The sequence below is a fragment of the Bombina bombina genome, chromosome 2 (assembly GCF_027579735.1).
Source record: "Bombina bombina isolate aBomBom1 chromosome 2, aBomBom1.pri, whole genome shotgun sequence".
NCBI lineage: Eukaryota > Metazoa > Chordata > Amphibia > Anura > Bombinatoridae > Bombina > Bombina bombina.
In genome coordinates this window covers 414009205-414023442 of record NC_069500.1, presented here as the reverse complement: position 1 = coordinate 414023442, position 14238 = coordinate 414009205, and the positions used below count along the sequence as shown (strand labels likewise).

Genomic DNA, 14238 nt, shown 5'->3' with positions numbered 1-14238 from the left:
GGCCAAAATAAACTTTCATGATTCAGATAGGGCATGTAATTTTAAACAATTTTCCAATTTACTTTTATCACCAATTTTGCTTTGTTCTCTTGGTATTCTTAGTTGAAAGCTTAACCTAGGAGGTTAATATGCTAATTTCTTAGACCTTGAAGCCCACCTCTTTCAGATTGCATTTTAACAGTTTTTCACCACTAGAGGGTGTTAGTTCACATATTTCATATAGATAACACTGTGCTCGTGCACGTGAAGTAATCTGGGAGCAGGCACTGATTGGCTAGACTGCAAGTCTGTCAAACGAACTGAAAAAAGGGGCAGTTTGCAGAGGCTTAGATACAAGATAATCACAGAGGTTAAAAGTATATTATTATAACTGTGTTGGTTATGCAAAACTAGGAAATGGGTAATAAAGGGATTATCTATCTTTTAAAACAATAAAAATTCTGGTGTAGACTGTCCCTTTAAGAAAAGCCTTATGTTTGATTAATGCCCCTTGTAGCACACTTTAATGTGCTTCCCATATAGTCGCTTTAGATGATGAAGGGTATGTGTTGATCTCAAAGTACACCCTCAGGATTTTTTGCAGATCATTATAGATTAAAGGGTTATCTAAGATAGTTTCGTCTAATCTCCAAATTTGTTGCGTAATTGGTATATCCGGCCATAGGATCGAACAAGTGACTGGGGCATGGTCAGACCAGGTGATGTGACCTATGACACTATGATGTGTGATTGAAAGACCGCAGGAGTCGATATAGATATAGTCAATCCTGGAATAACTGTTATGTGGTATGGAGTAAAACGAGTAATCTCTAGAGGTAGGATGAAGAGTGTGCCAGACATCATGTAGGGCTGTCTTTTTAAGGGTGTCGTTAACCTGACTAATCGTGGAAATAGGTGTGCATGTAACTCCCCGTGAAGTGTCCACTACAGGATCGGCTACTAGGTTGAAATCTCCAGATAGGTATATAATTCCTCTAGAGTGTTCTAATAGGAGGTCAGATATCTTAGTCATAAAGGTCTCTTGGCTATGACTGGGAGAATATACGGAGGCCAAAGTGATGTAGTGACCAAAAAGGGTACCTACAAGTACCATATAACGTCCGTCAGGGTCTCTCTCAATGTGTGTCAGTATGAATGGGACTGTTCTATGAAATAATATACCCACACCTCCTTTTTTACTCTGTCCTGAGGCAAAGTATGCTGTAGGAAACTGAGAGTTGTGCCAACTAGGTTCCCTACCTTTTTTATAATGTGTTTCCTGTACTAAAATTATATGGCTCTGTGATTTGTTCAGCTCTTTGAAGGCAATAGAGCTTTTGCCCGGATCATTAAGGCCTTTAGCATTGAAAGTAGTGAGGATGATTGAGTGGTCCCCGAATTTACTAGACTTAGACTGTGTGGCCATCCTCAAAAAAAAAAAAAAAAAAAAAAAGGGGGTAGGTACAAAGAAGGGTTACAGGGGGGAGAGGTAGGAGGAAAGAGAAAAGTAGAGGAGAAGTTCTATATAGAGTACTTATTACAAAATTAGGTGAGTAAAGTACAAACCAGAGTTATAAGATAAACTTAGATACACTTGTTGATAACAATGTTCAATAAACCTAATGATTATCCAAAATAATAGGGGAAAAGCCCCATAACTGACGTAAGTTATAAAAACATATATATACTTGTAGCACATTTTAACCTTAGTAAAGCGACTGGGGAAGATCTGGGATAAGAAAACTAAATGACTTTCCAGATGGGAGGGGTCACTAGGGGGGTCTATTATGTGCATAATAGTGACATAACCATATGAAGCAGCCCCCGTCTTATAGCGAACAAAAGAAGGTATTCAAAGAATGTTTGCCATATCTGAATGATCCATTTTGTCCAGAAAACTCCCTCCCTCCATCTTGGAACCTTCAAGAGAATTATTAATAATCATAACAAGGAGGAAGTGAGTGAAATGTACCACAATCCCCTGTTGTCCAACTTTTGGGAACCATTGTAAATACACAACATCTATAGTAATGTAGAGTAATTAAAGCAAACATAAGAACCAGAACAAGCTAGAATATAACACCTGAGTTATTGTAACAGTGGGGTAGGGCGTTTAGAGTGACCTAAGTGCAATTTTTAATGAACAAAAACAACATATATTAACATCCTGTTAAGATATAGCATGAATAGGCCATTACTGTGTGTTACATATATCCCATTGAGCCCTCTAGTTTCCGGGGCTTTTTCTAGATCCAACCCAACAAGTTAAGGAGAAAATATTTATTTCCACTAGGAGAAAAGAGGTAAATTATAAAGACATCACACTGGTTCTCGACCTTATCATAACTTTGTAAGATAAACAAAATAGTCTCTGCCTAGGAGTCGAAAAACAGAAAAGAGTCTATAGATGTCAACAAAGTCCATGTGGAAACTTGAGGAGCAACAAAAAGAACATTACAGTACATTACCCGTTGGCCTCCACAGGTGGACGATCTCTTAAAGGGCGTGGAGGGGATATCACCGCTTCCGGCAAAGTTCCACTGGAAGTGGGGACCTGGATCGACAGATTTTCAAAAAAAACTCTTTCGTCCATACCAGGTCTAAAAATGGCTGTTTTGTTGTTATTGTTTACAATGATGGATACCGGGAATCCCCATCTGTATTGAACCTTACAATTCCTCAGGGTAGCTGTGATGTGTCCCAAATCTCTACGTTTTTGGAGGGTCATTGGTGATAAATCGGTAAAGATTTGTATTTCCTCACCCGCGTGGGCAATAGGGTGCTTTCTTCGGGGTCCCTGAAGAATTTCCTCTTTGTCTTTGAAACTGAGGAACCTAATAATGATGTCCCTCGGGGGTGCCTTGTTTGGTGGTTTGGGCCTGAGAGCCCTATGTGCTCTTTCTATTGGGATCTCGGGAGATGATGGAGAGTCTTTTATGATCCTAAACAAAGCTTGAAGATAGCCCTCAATGTTCTGTGGGGCAATGTCTTCCGAAACTCCTCGGAAACGCAAGTTATTCCTACGACCCCTGTTATCAATGTCTTCAAGTTTATCATTAAGATATTGCAAATTGTCGGCATAATTTTGTATATCTGATGTGTGTTGTTGTAAGGAAGAAGCAGTAGCGCTAGAAGTCTTTTCAACTGTTAAGACTCTCATCTCCAGCACTGATAAGTCCTTCCTCAGGTCTCCGAACAGGCTCCTCATCTCATTTAAGACCCCTTTTACGTCCTCTTTAGAGGAGAGGTGGAGGATATCCTTTTTTGTGACAAATTGAGGATGAGTGGTATTGCAAGTTGGCGTAACAGAATTTTGGTTGCCCTATGAGCCCGCCATGTCACCTCCAACAGCTTCCTTAGCGGTATCTAAAGGTTTGAGGTATTGGCTCATAGGTTTGGATGTACCAGATTTTTCTGCCCTACTCATTCTTTTGTTAGGCATACCCTTTTAAATATAAAAGTAAATAGAGTCAGGACAAGAGTTCTTGTAGGCCCAGTGAGCACACACCACGAACTATGCAAGAGTATTAACTAGTTTGATACTATAGGCCTCACAGTGTTATTTTGAGAACTTGAATGATACTGTCTCCTTAAGGACTGTTATATTCAGAATGGTAGACGTCTATATCGAGGGAATAATGCCCAAGGGCTATGTGGCATGTGAACTAAACCACCTATTTTGATCCTCTCTAATTAGCTTTTTGAGCTTACCGAACACCTGCAGCGCATTAGAGAGTCTTTCTCCCTTCAGATATATATGTAGTAAAGAGCAAAATTATGCTTCATGTGAGGCTGGGTGTAAAATTATCCATCATTTATACTGTAGCGTGTAAAAGGCTAAAGTTGTTGTGTGTAGGTTTAGGGAATACACTCTATTGCTGTCCGGAGGTTATCTGCATTTACATTCCTGCTCCCGCCACTTATATTATGTGGAAAACCCTCATCAGCTTACCACCCAACAGACCTCCAACAAAGAGCCGTTCCGGTATTTGTTCCAGCTGCGTCCGCGGAGCCGCGGTGGTAAATATACTTTATCTTTTTCTCCTTGCAGTTTGTCACCTTTGAGAGGATCTGACGCGAATGGCCCGCGTGGAGTATCAGCCCGACGGCTCGCATCTCTCCTGCTGTGGCCTAAGGGAGGATCAACGCTCCCTTCACCGCTGATCTTGAAGCAGCGCTTTATTATATGGGTAATCAGGTAACAAACCTGGCCACTTCTGCAATGCTGTAATTAGATCTGAGCTGTATCGCTTCCCCTGCAGCCTGGTTGTTTTAAAGATTACTGGGACAGGTCCTCCACGCGGGGTGTCGGCTCAGTCCTTCCTGAAGCCAGCACAGGGTAGTTCAATCAGCTCCTTCTCTGAGAACACCGAACTGTAGATGAGAAAGATATTACTCTGTCATCAGTACCAGTCATAGGATTTTATATAAGAGCTTTAGTTTTAGGCAAATTTGTCCGCTTTGGTTGCAGGAGCCCTACTAGTGTGCGACCATCTTCCTGCGTGGTCAGGCTCCGCCCTCTGATCCATCTGTATTTTATACATGAGCCATTTAACTGAGAGCTAAGTTATAGCTCTACCGAGTGTGATTAGACCTATTCCACTTATCTTTTAAACTGTTCGCTACAGGACTTCACTATCTGTTATTGTTTTTTTCCCCTCTTTTTTTTAAGAACTTTTACATCAGGATTCCTGAAGATTGTGTATCCTTCAAGTGCTATATCACATTTTGTTTGTTGAAACTCAAGACATATGTTTTAACCTCTCTGGGCCTTGCCAGTGAGTAGCAGTTTCCTCTCTAGTGGAGGATATATGGGATTATTAGAGTACAAGGCCATAGAGATACAATCATAACAATATATACATTTTTTTAAAAATCAAACTGAAATGAATATATTAATAGAACACAATTTAAAAACATATTAGAATAAGTAAATACAATCCATGTTAGTGACATGCCAGCATGTCCGTAAATTAAAGGGATAGTAAAGTCAAAATTAAACTTTTATGATTAGGCTAGAGCAGGTAATTTTGACCAACTTTCCAATTTATTTCAATTATCAAATTTGCTTTGTTCTTTCTCTATCTTTTGTTGAATAGTATACCTAGGTAGGCTCAGGAGCAGCAATGCACTACTGGATATTAGGAGGTGATATGTGGCTGCACATATATACCTCTTGTCATTGGCTCACCAGATGTGTTTAGCTAGCTCCCAGTAGTGCATTGCTGCTCCCTAACATATTCTTCAACAAAAAGATACCAAGAAAATGTAGCAAATTTGTTAATAGAAAGAAATTGGAAAAAATGTTTAAAATGACATGGTCTACATAACCATAAAAGTTTAATTTTGAATTTGCTGTCTCTTTAATCATTTAGCCCTATACTAGGGGTAGATAAATTGTGGGCTCTATGTTTAGAAAATTCCCATTTAGCTGAAAAAAGGTACAGGAGCTCACAGCCTCAGCCTTTGAGGTGAGCATTAGTGCACCTTCTTGTTACTTAACTCATGGACATTGAAGTAAGACTCTGTGGTCTCTTCCTACTGCTATTCACAGGGCTCACAAAGGCATGGCCGGACCAGCAATCAAGAGGTTAAATTGCTGTGTTTTGCTGTATTAAGGGTTAAATTGCTGCTGCATTTTTTACTTCAGTTATGCTTGGAGTTAAAGTGAATGTAAATTTTGATGCTAAAGTGCCCGTTTTTTAAAAATTTGATTAAAAACAGGGGCACTTTAATTCATCAAAATTAACATTTCACTCCTGTTGTGGAAAAAAACTTACCTTTTAAACTTGACAGCAGCTCCAGCTTCCTCCGGTCGTTGCAAGCCATTTCTGATGTCAGAAATGATGGATAGGTCATCCTCCAATCACAGATTCCCACCCCGGGGGAATCAATGTCTGATTCAACGCCGTGATTGGAGGAAGCCGGATTCCTCATTTTAGACCCAGGAAGAGGCTTTGCAATGGGTGGAGGAAGCTAGAGCTGCTGTCAAGATTAAAAGGTAAGGGGTTTTTTTCACAACATGAGTGAAATGTAAATTTTGATGAATTAAAGTGCCCCTGTTTTTAATCAAATTTTTAAAAACCGGGCACTTTAGCATCAAAATTTACATTCACTTTAAAGGGACATTAATCTTGAAATCTATTTAAAGCATTGAAGTGCTATAATGTCACTGCTTACATGCAAAGGATCTAAAAGCTGGTTTTATCCTGTATCTCGCTGTCCTTCACCCCTACACTAAGGTTACATAACGTGAGTTAGATAGGGTGATGCAGGTGCTGTCAAGTGGAGGGGTTGGAAGAGAAGTAGCAGGTGGCAGATTAGAACATACAGATGGATCATCAAGACAGAGATTTGTGCATAGGGTTACAACCAGGAAGCAGGGTCTAGGAGAAAATTGTATGGAAAGACCAAGTTAAGTAGATAAGAGGATTAAAGAAATGGATAGAAGATAGAAAAATATGAGCAGACAGCAGAGTTATGCTAAATATTCAGTGATATACACAGTTTAGTAGTATAAATACGATTAAACCTCCTGCAAAAACACCTATTCTTCCCTCAAAAGAAACCTTTAAAAATTCTGACAAGCAAAACCTAGTCTCACGGTTTTTAGCTAATCCTATACTTTGATGTTGGTGACATGTATGACGTATTCAGTTTCCTTCCTTTCAATCAGTGTCAGACATAATAAATATGTTCAGCTGGTGTGGGATAATTTCCTCCTTTATTTCTCATCATCTAGATCACACTCTAAAAAACATTTCTACTGTTAATGGTTATATTAAAGTAGGATATCAGGCATGGCACTATATGTTGTGTATGTTGCTTTTTCCTTTTGTAATATTTCTGTATTCGTAAAATCTGCTAGTCAATTACTAATAGATACAGAAGATTAATTTCACCAACAAAGTCCTATTTATCAATAAATTTATTGGACTGTGTATTTCTGCATAGATTGAATGCTTTCCTTAATTCCAGAGATATAGTGCTCATATGTTGATAGTACAAGTTGCATGTATCTATACCAGCTTTAAGCCTCTTTCAAATACAAGACAACTAAACAGAGACAAATGTATGTGAACATTCTGCTGGATTGAAGAAAGCATTCCAGGTGAGGTAAAACAGACAGTCAGATCTTGACAGAGTGAGCTGGAGATTTAAAGTACTGATCCCTCTTCTTATTTTTGTTTTTGACAACTTGTAGCTGGGAAACATTATTTATGGACTTCAGAGACGTACATTCTTTGGTGGAGTATATAATTACCAGATTCAAAATGAAAAATGAATTGTAGGTTCTTAGAATATTTCCCAGTGCGCACTGATATTTTCTATTTTTTGGACAGGAGTCAATATAAGTGTAAAGGATATAGTTTGTCGAGTTGATAGAACTAAGAAATTATCTTAGATTATTTGTTCAACTCTTCTCCAATTAATGCAAAGTATTCTTTATAAAGAGTGCACACCCATATCGTTCTGCGATTCTCCAAAAAAAACGTTTTGTGTTTTTTTGCTTGTTTCCAAGTAGCCTTTCGATCCGTGGTAGAATTTCCCCTCTAAAAACTTGACAAGGCAGCTTTTAGTATTATATTTTGAAACCATTGATGCCAATGCATCCTTGGTCCTTAAAGGGACACTGAACTCAATTTTTTCTTTCGTGATTCAGATAGAGCATGCAATTTTAAGCAGCTTTCTAATTTACTCCTATTTTTCTTCATTCTCTTGGTATCTTTATTTGAAAAGCAAGAATGTAAGTTTAGATGCTGGCCTATTTTTGGTGAACAACCTGGGTTGTTCTTGCTGATTGGATAAATTTACCCACCGATAAACAAGTGCTGTCCAGTGTACTGAACCAAAAATTGTCTGAATCCTTAGCTTAGATACCTTCTTTTTCAAATAAAGATAGAAAGAGAATGAAGAAAATTTGATAATAGGAGTAAATTAGAAAGTTGCTTAAAATTGCATGCTCTATCTGAATCACGAAAGAAAAAATTTGGGTTCAGTGTCCCTTTAATTACAGGAAGGCTGTTTTAGTTATACCACACATAATAAGGCTTGTGATGGGTCATTTTAGGCTGCAATTGTATCAAGTCTGGTGGTTGCTTTGGCACATTTAATAACTTTAGCAATCTCTCTAGGTCTTGGATGAAATTTCTGAGCATGGAATACGCATCTATCAGCTCCCTGATGCAGACTCTGATGAAGACGAAGAGTTTAAAGAGCAGACACGGGTTTTAAAGGTGAGCAAACAGCACTTTAACTTTTGTCTAGCAAAATTATGGTTAGTTTATCTGTGTTTTGTGAGCGTGGCCAACTGCTTCTAAAAACACTTTTTTTTTTAAAAAAAGTATTAAAGGCACAGTAAAGTCAGAATTAAATATGCATGATACAGATATGACATACAATTTTGTTTTGCTCTCTTTTATTGAAGAATAAAGCTAGGTAGACTGATAGTAGCTTAGGAGTGCATGTGTCTTTAGCAGTCTATGTATCTATGTATGATGTTGCTATAAACATTGATTAAAGGGACATTAAATTATCTTGGTATCCTTTTTTTAAAATCATACCTAGGTAGGCTCTGGAGCAGCAATTTAAATACTTCAGCTGCTCAAAACACCAGTGGAGTTTATATCATGTCAGCAATTTACAAATGGAGTCTTTACCAGATGGCGCAAGCACCTTAGGGCCAGTGCTGTGTTTAAAATGCTGGTGCACGGTGCATACTTAGATAAACTTTTGACACATCTAAAGCTTTTATTAGTAGCAGTTTTGCTAATACATGTATATTACGAAAATACTAATATTCAAACTGAGATGCATCCATGTGGATTCCAATTTTGGCTAGAATGCCCCTTTAAATTGGCCAGATACTGAAGCTCCGCCTATTTGCACTGGGGGCTGCCATTTTGGAACTCGGGTATTCTCACAGCCTGTGACATAAGCTGTGCACACGCATGCACACTAACCTGAAGCACACTACACAGCTGTAAAAAGTGGACAATATCACTGATCTGTGAGTGTGCACTGCTTATGTCACAGGCTGGGACAATACCTCAGCTCCAAGATGGCAGCCCCCAGTACAAAGAGGGGGAGCTTCAGTATCTGGCACCTTTTAAGCTATTAAAACAGGAGAACTGATTTGTAAAGAGCTGCAAGAAACAGGATGAAATGCAATAAACATGCTGAGTAGTTACTATTATTTTGTAGTTGTACACAGCAGTTTCATGTCCTTTTAAAGGGACAGTTATGTCAAAAATAAACTTAAATTGGATAGAGCATTCACTTTTAAACAACTTTCACATTTACTTCTATTAGCAAATTTTCTTAGTTCTCTTTGTATCCTTTGGTAAAGAGTAATACTAGGTGAGCATGCATGCATGTTTAACTATCAGGCAGCAATGTTTGCAACAATGTTTATAGCAATTTTATACATACTTGCAAACACTTCTGCCATAGAATGCTAAAAATAGATGCACACTCATAAACTCATATCTGCCTACCTAGGTTTTCTCTTCAACAAAGGAATACCAAGAGTAGAAAGCACATTTCATAATAGAATTAAATTGGAAAGTTGTTTAAAAATTGCACGTTCTGTCTGACTCATGAATATTTAATTTTGACTTGACTGTCCCTTTAAGAATGCTATTCCCTTTTGCTTATTATGCACTAAAGAAGCTTTAAGAGACAAAGTTTACTGTAGTTCTTGAATTAAACCGCTGTTTGGAGTTAATGTGGAGTCCACAATTTCCCCTTATTTGACTTTTCCATGTTTATGCACATTACTCATGCTTATATTCCTACCCGGTCCATTCTACCTCATCTAAAATTTGCATGGTCTCAAATTTTTATATTTAGGTTTAGGATGTGACAGGACATTTCTTGATTACCAACAGATCTCTTTATTAATTATTTGAATCCTGTAGATCCTGCCAAAATGACAGTACTTCATAATGTTTTTATGCTCTTAAAACCATTCACAAACTTCTACAGTAATTCAAATCCAGGTTCTACTCTTAACTGTCTCTGGTTTCTAAGAAAGGGTTTCATGGTGACCTTTGATCAGTGAGCAAGCATGCAATAAGCACTGAATGTGTGTCATTTCTGTTGATGCTGATTGGTGTCATTTCTCCGCAAGCATTTATGGAGATGGTCGCCATTTGAGATGTTTATCTGCATATTCTAGTTGCTGCTGCTCATTAGAATTTTCTATGATTTGTTTGACCTTTGGGCAACATCAAGAACATTTACAAAAAACCATTTCACACTTCTTGAATAATTCAGCAAAATATTTATGATTCAATATAGTATATCTTCTGGTGGACAGTATTCTTATTATTGCTTCTTCAGAGAACCATGCAGGTAAGCATCAGAAGCTTTTCATGTTTTTCCTTGCCAGACATGGCACCATGTTAATATTATTATTCCATGTCAATTTTGGATCTTTTTGGAAAGGATCTCAACTTGGTAGCTTTGCTGGAGAATAGTTGCTGGTACGGTGTTTTAGATCTCTACACAGTCCAGCAGTCTGTATGTGACTAATTGAAATGTTGTCTTCACCTATCCCTATAGTATGGTAGGCCACAAAAAGGATGGGTCCAAGACTACTTTCTGGTATCACTGCAAAAAAATAGCCCCTTTGTTTTTTCTTTTTCACACAGAGTAAAAATGATTGTCCTGTGACATGTTTTGGTGACATCTCATCTGGAGTGAGTAGATCCCCAATTTTTTCTTATTTTTAACTAAAGATTCCAGCATCCTAGGATGGTGAGCAACCCAACTGTATTTAATTTCATTCCAGGTAGTTAGTCAGCAAGTGAGTATATGTTGCTCATAAATGTATTTTCAGTTTAAGGGACACAAAATCCATTATTTTTTTCTTTCATGATTCAGATAGAGCTTGCGTTTTTAAACCATTTACAATTTACTTATATTAACTAATTTGTTTTGTTCTCTTTGTATCCTTTGTTGAAAAGGATACCTATGTAGGCTCAGGAGCTGCTGATTGGTGGCTGCACATATATAATTCATGTAATTGGCTCACCCAGTGCATTGCTGCTTTTACAAAGGATATTAATAGAATAAAGCAAATTAGATAATAGAAGTACTTTGGAAAGGTGTTTGAAATTGTATTATGAATCATGAAAGATTCCACGGAATCACTTGAAGTTGTTCATTAGTGCAGGACACAATAAACTTCTGCTATGAGCAAAAACACATCTTCAGAACATTACAGCAACTTGTGTAACAGAATGAAGCAATTGTCAGAGGGACTGTCTCAGCTGACGAGATTCTTCTTTGAAAGTGGAAGACTCCGCTATTTTTTTATTATCTGACCCAGTGTTGATATTTGAATTGCAGTTTCAGGTAAAGAGGTTTTGTGGTTTGTTACCTTACCAGAAAATATTTTGCTCTAGGCACCTTCATCTAAGATATGACTTTTCTCTTCTAGCCTAAATTGTGTAGAACAACTTAGAGGTGTGATACTTCTGCCCTGCCATTAACAGCCATAATCTGATGAAGCTCATTATAGATACCTAGGACTATGGCTTGGCTCTTTGTCCACCTTCTGACCATCTGACTAAAATTGAAACCAATATAAAGTTAAAATGTTATTATTTTTTAATTTTTCTTACATTAAAGGGACAGTCAACACCCATGAAAACTTTATCCCATCTTCAATAACACTAACGTTAGGTGGCTAATCTTCAATGAACATTTAGTTTTCAGCGGTAGATATGGCCGCCAAACTCTCCCCACTGTTACGTAGGAGGCTTCTTCTCTAAGTCTTCAGCCAATAAGAATCAAATCCTCGGCTAGATTCTTTAGCCGCGTTCACTGAGACACTTTCTATTTCTAATAGCGAGCGTACTACAATTATATAGCACATGCGTATTAGGAATAGAACAGTGTCCCTGTGAACGAGTATTGATTAAAAACAAGAAGGGGTGATGGAGGAGGAGGGGGAGGAGTTTGGCGGCCATATCTACCGCTGAAAACTAAATGTTCATTGAAGATTAGCCACCTAACGTTAGTGTTATTGAAGATGGGATGCGGTGCAGGCTCATTTTTTTTTTGTTGATCTAAGGTATGGGATAAAGTTTTCATGGGTGTTGACTGTCCCTTTAACATCAATTGATTTAATGATAATTTAAGAAATGCAATTAATGTGTGATTTGGATAGCTTAAGTCAGTGATTTGCAACTTTTTTTTGCCGTGTCACACTTTTTTACATTAAAAAATCCTGCGGCACACCACCATCCCAAAATTTTAGAAAATCACACATTGTAGCCTAATACAGGATTTATATATACACACACACACACACACACACACTGTGCTGTGCTGTCAAGCCATGCCTCCTACAAACTATACATGACATATTGACATTCATTCACAAACAATCATAATGATTGTCTGTGAATGAATGTCAATGTCATGGTTGTAAATGATGCCTGATGAGCCTGTCACATATCTCCCAATATATCAAAATTTGAAAGAGGGACACCACCACACTTTTGTCAGTCTGCCGTGGCACACCTGAGGATCTCTCACGGCACACTGGTTGAAAAACACTGGCTTAAGTAACATTTCGAAATAACAGAATGTTATAATATTTCACTGCCTCCTACTTTATAACGCCACTCGTATGGCAAATGTTTCAGTGGACTGCTTCTTTTGTACCATCTCAAGATACATCCCTTTGTAATCTCGCTCTGAAGACACTAGCTATTACCTCAGCCAGATGAGCAGCAAACAATTGTTTGATGTTTTAACAGGATAAAGTAGTTCTTTGGGTAGTTCCTGAATTGCTACCTATGGTTGTTTCTTTATTTCATTACTTACAAGGCATCTTTATTCCAACATGATTTAAAATGTTGGTAAATGGAAACCGCTTAAAGGGACATTCCAGTCAGAAATGCACATAGATTTATTACAGCTTTGAATAGAAACATATTTGCAATGTACATGTATTGGCACAAATGCTTCTAGTAAAAGTTATCACTGTTTTAGTGTTAACATTTTTCTCTGCATGTGCATGTGAAGGATAGCTAGATATTGTCACTGCACCCACATTTTAAATAATGCAGCTGCTCAGATCATCAGTGGGGCTTTTATCATGTCCGCAATTAACAAATTGAGTCATTACCAGATGGTACAAGCACCTTAGCCTGTCCGAGCAAGTGCTGTGTTTAAAATGCTGGTGCACCGTGCATACTTAAATACACTTTTGAAACTGCTATAGCTTTTACTAGAAGCATTTTTGCTAATGCATGTATATTACAAAATTGTTTCTGTTCAATACCCAAATGCACCCTTGTGGTTTCCAATTTTGGCTGTAATATCCCTTTAACATAATAAATATGGTTCTCTACTTTTACATGTAATTTCATTAGATAAAAGAATGCAAACCAACAACCTACTGCTGGAACCTAGCAAGAAGGTTGGTAAAGACTACGGCTTTCAGGTGGATTGTTTGCTGCTTTGTCAGACTGTTTCTCTTCTAAGGCAAAATTTGGTTAAACTTTTTGCCATTCCCTTTTAACTAAAAAAAAAATGGTATGAGTCCTATACCCACCTCAAAGACTGGGGTTGCGGACCCTCTGAAACAGGGTGAACTTTGTAATTGTGTGTAAGTAACAGAACTATTTTTACTCCTTTTCAATTCTGCAACATTCCCATTAGTTGATTGTATGGTATTTTGTATTTATTAAAGCATTGTAAGTGTAGCTGTTCTTTTATAAATATTGCTTTTAAGTCTTGCCATTCTCTCCTAGGCAAGCATTCCCTTCGCAGTCATTGGTTCGAACCAGCTCATTGAAGTAAAAGGGAAAAAGATCCGTGGTCGTCTTTACCCCTGGGGAGTTGTAGAGGTTGAGAATCCTGAGCACAATGACTTTCTGAAGCTACGAACCATGCTTGTGTAAGTGACAAAAGTGTGCAGGTTTGGGGGACATTTTTATGACAAATTATTGAATTTTACATGTACTATAACCAACCAAAAATAACAACACAGGCAAATAGAAGTGTTAGACGCTAACTCAAACTAAGCATACAGACTGGTGAAGAAAAAGAGCAAGAATTGCCTATTGGTCTATAGGACCACCTTCTAGTAACTGAATAAAGGATGCTAGCAAAGCACATTGCAGTTACTTTTAATGTTTAATGTCTCTAATAGCTAAATGTCTGTTAAAGGAACATAAAACCAAACATTTTTCTCTCATGATTCAGATATAGCATGTGCTTTTAAACAACTTTCTAATT

General features: G+C 37.7%; 1 protein-coding gene across 1 annotated transcript in view; it reads left to right on the top strand.

Moving 5' to 3' along the window:
* The window catches only part of LOC128646974 (septin-2A), a gene marked incomplete in the record, with an annotated part of 243084 nt that overhangs the window by 144619 nt on the left and 84227 nt on the right, over positions 1-14238 (top strand). Inside the window, 2 exon segments of the mRNA XM_053699786.1 lie at positions 8115-8216; positions 13752-13897. Coding sequence (XP_053555761.1) covers positions 8115-8216; positions 13752-13897 — 248 coding nt within the window.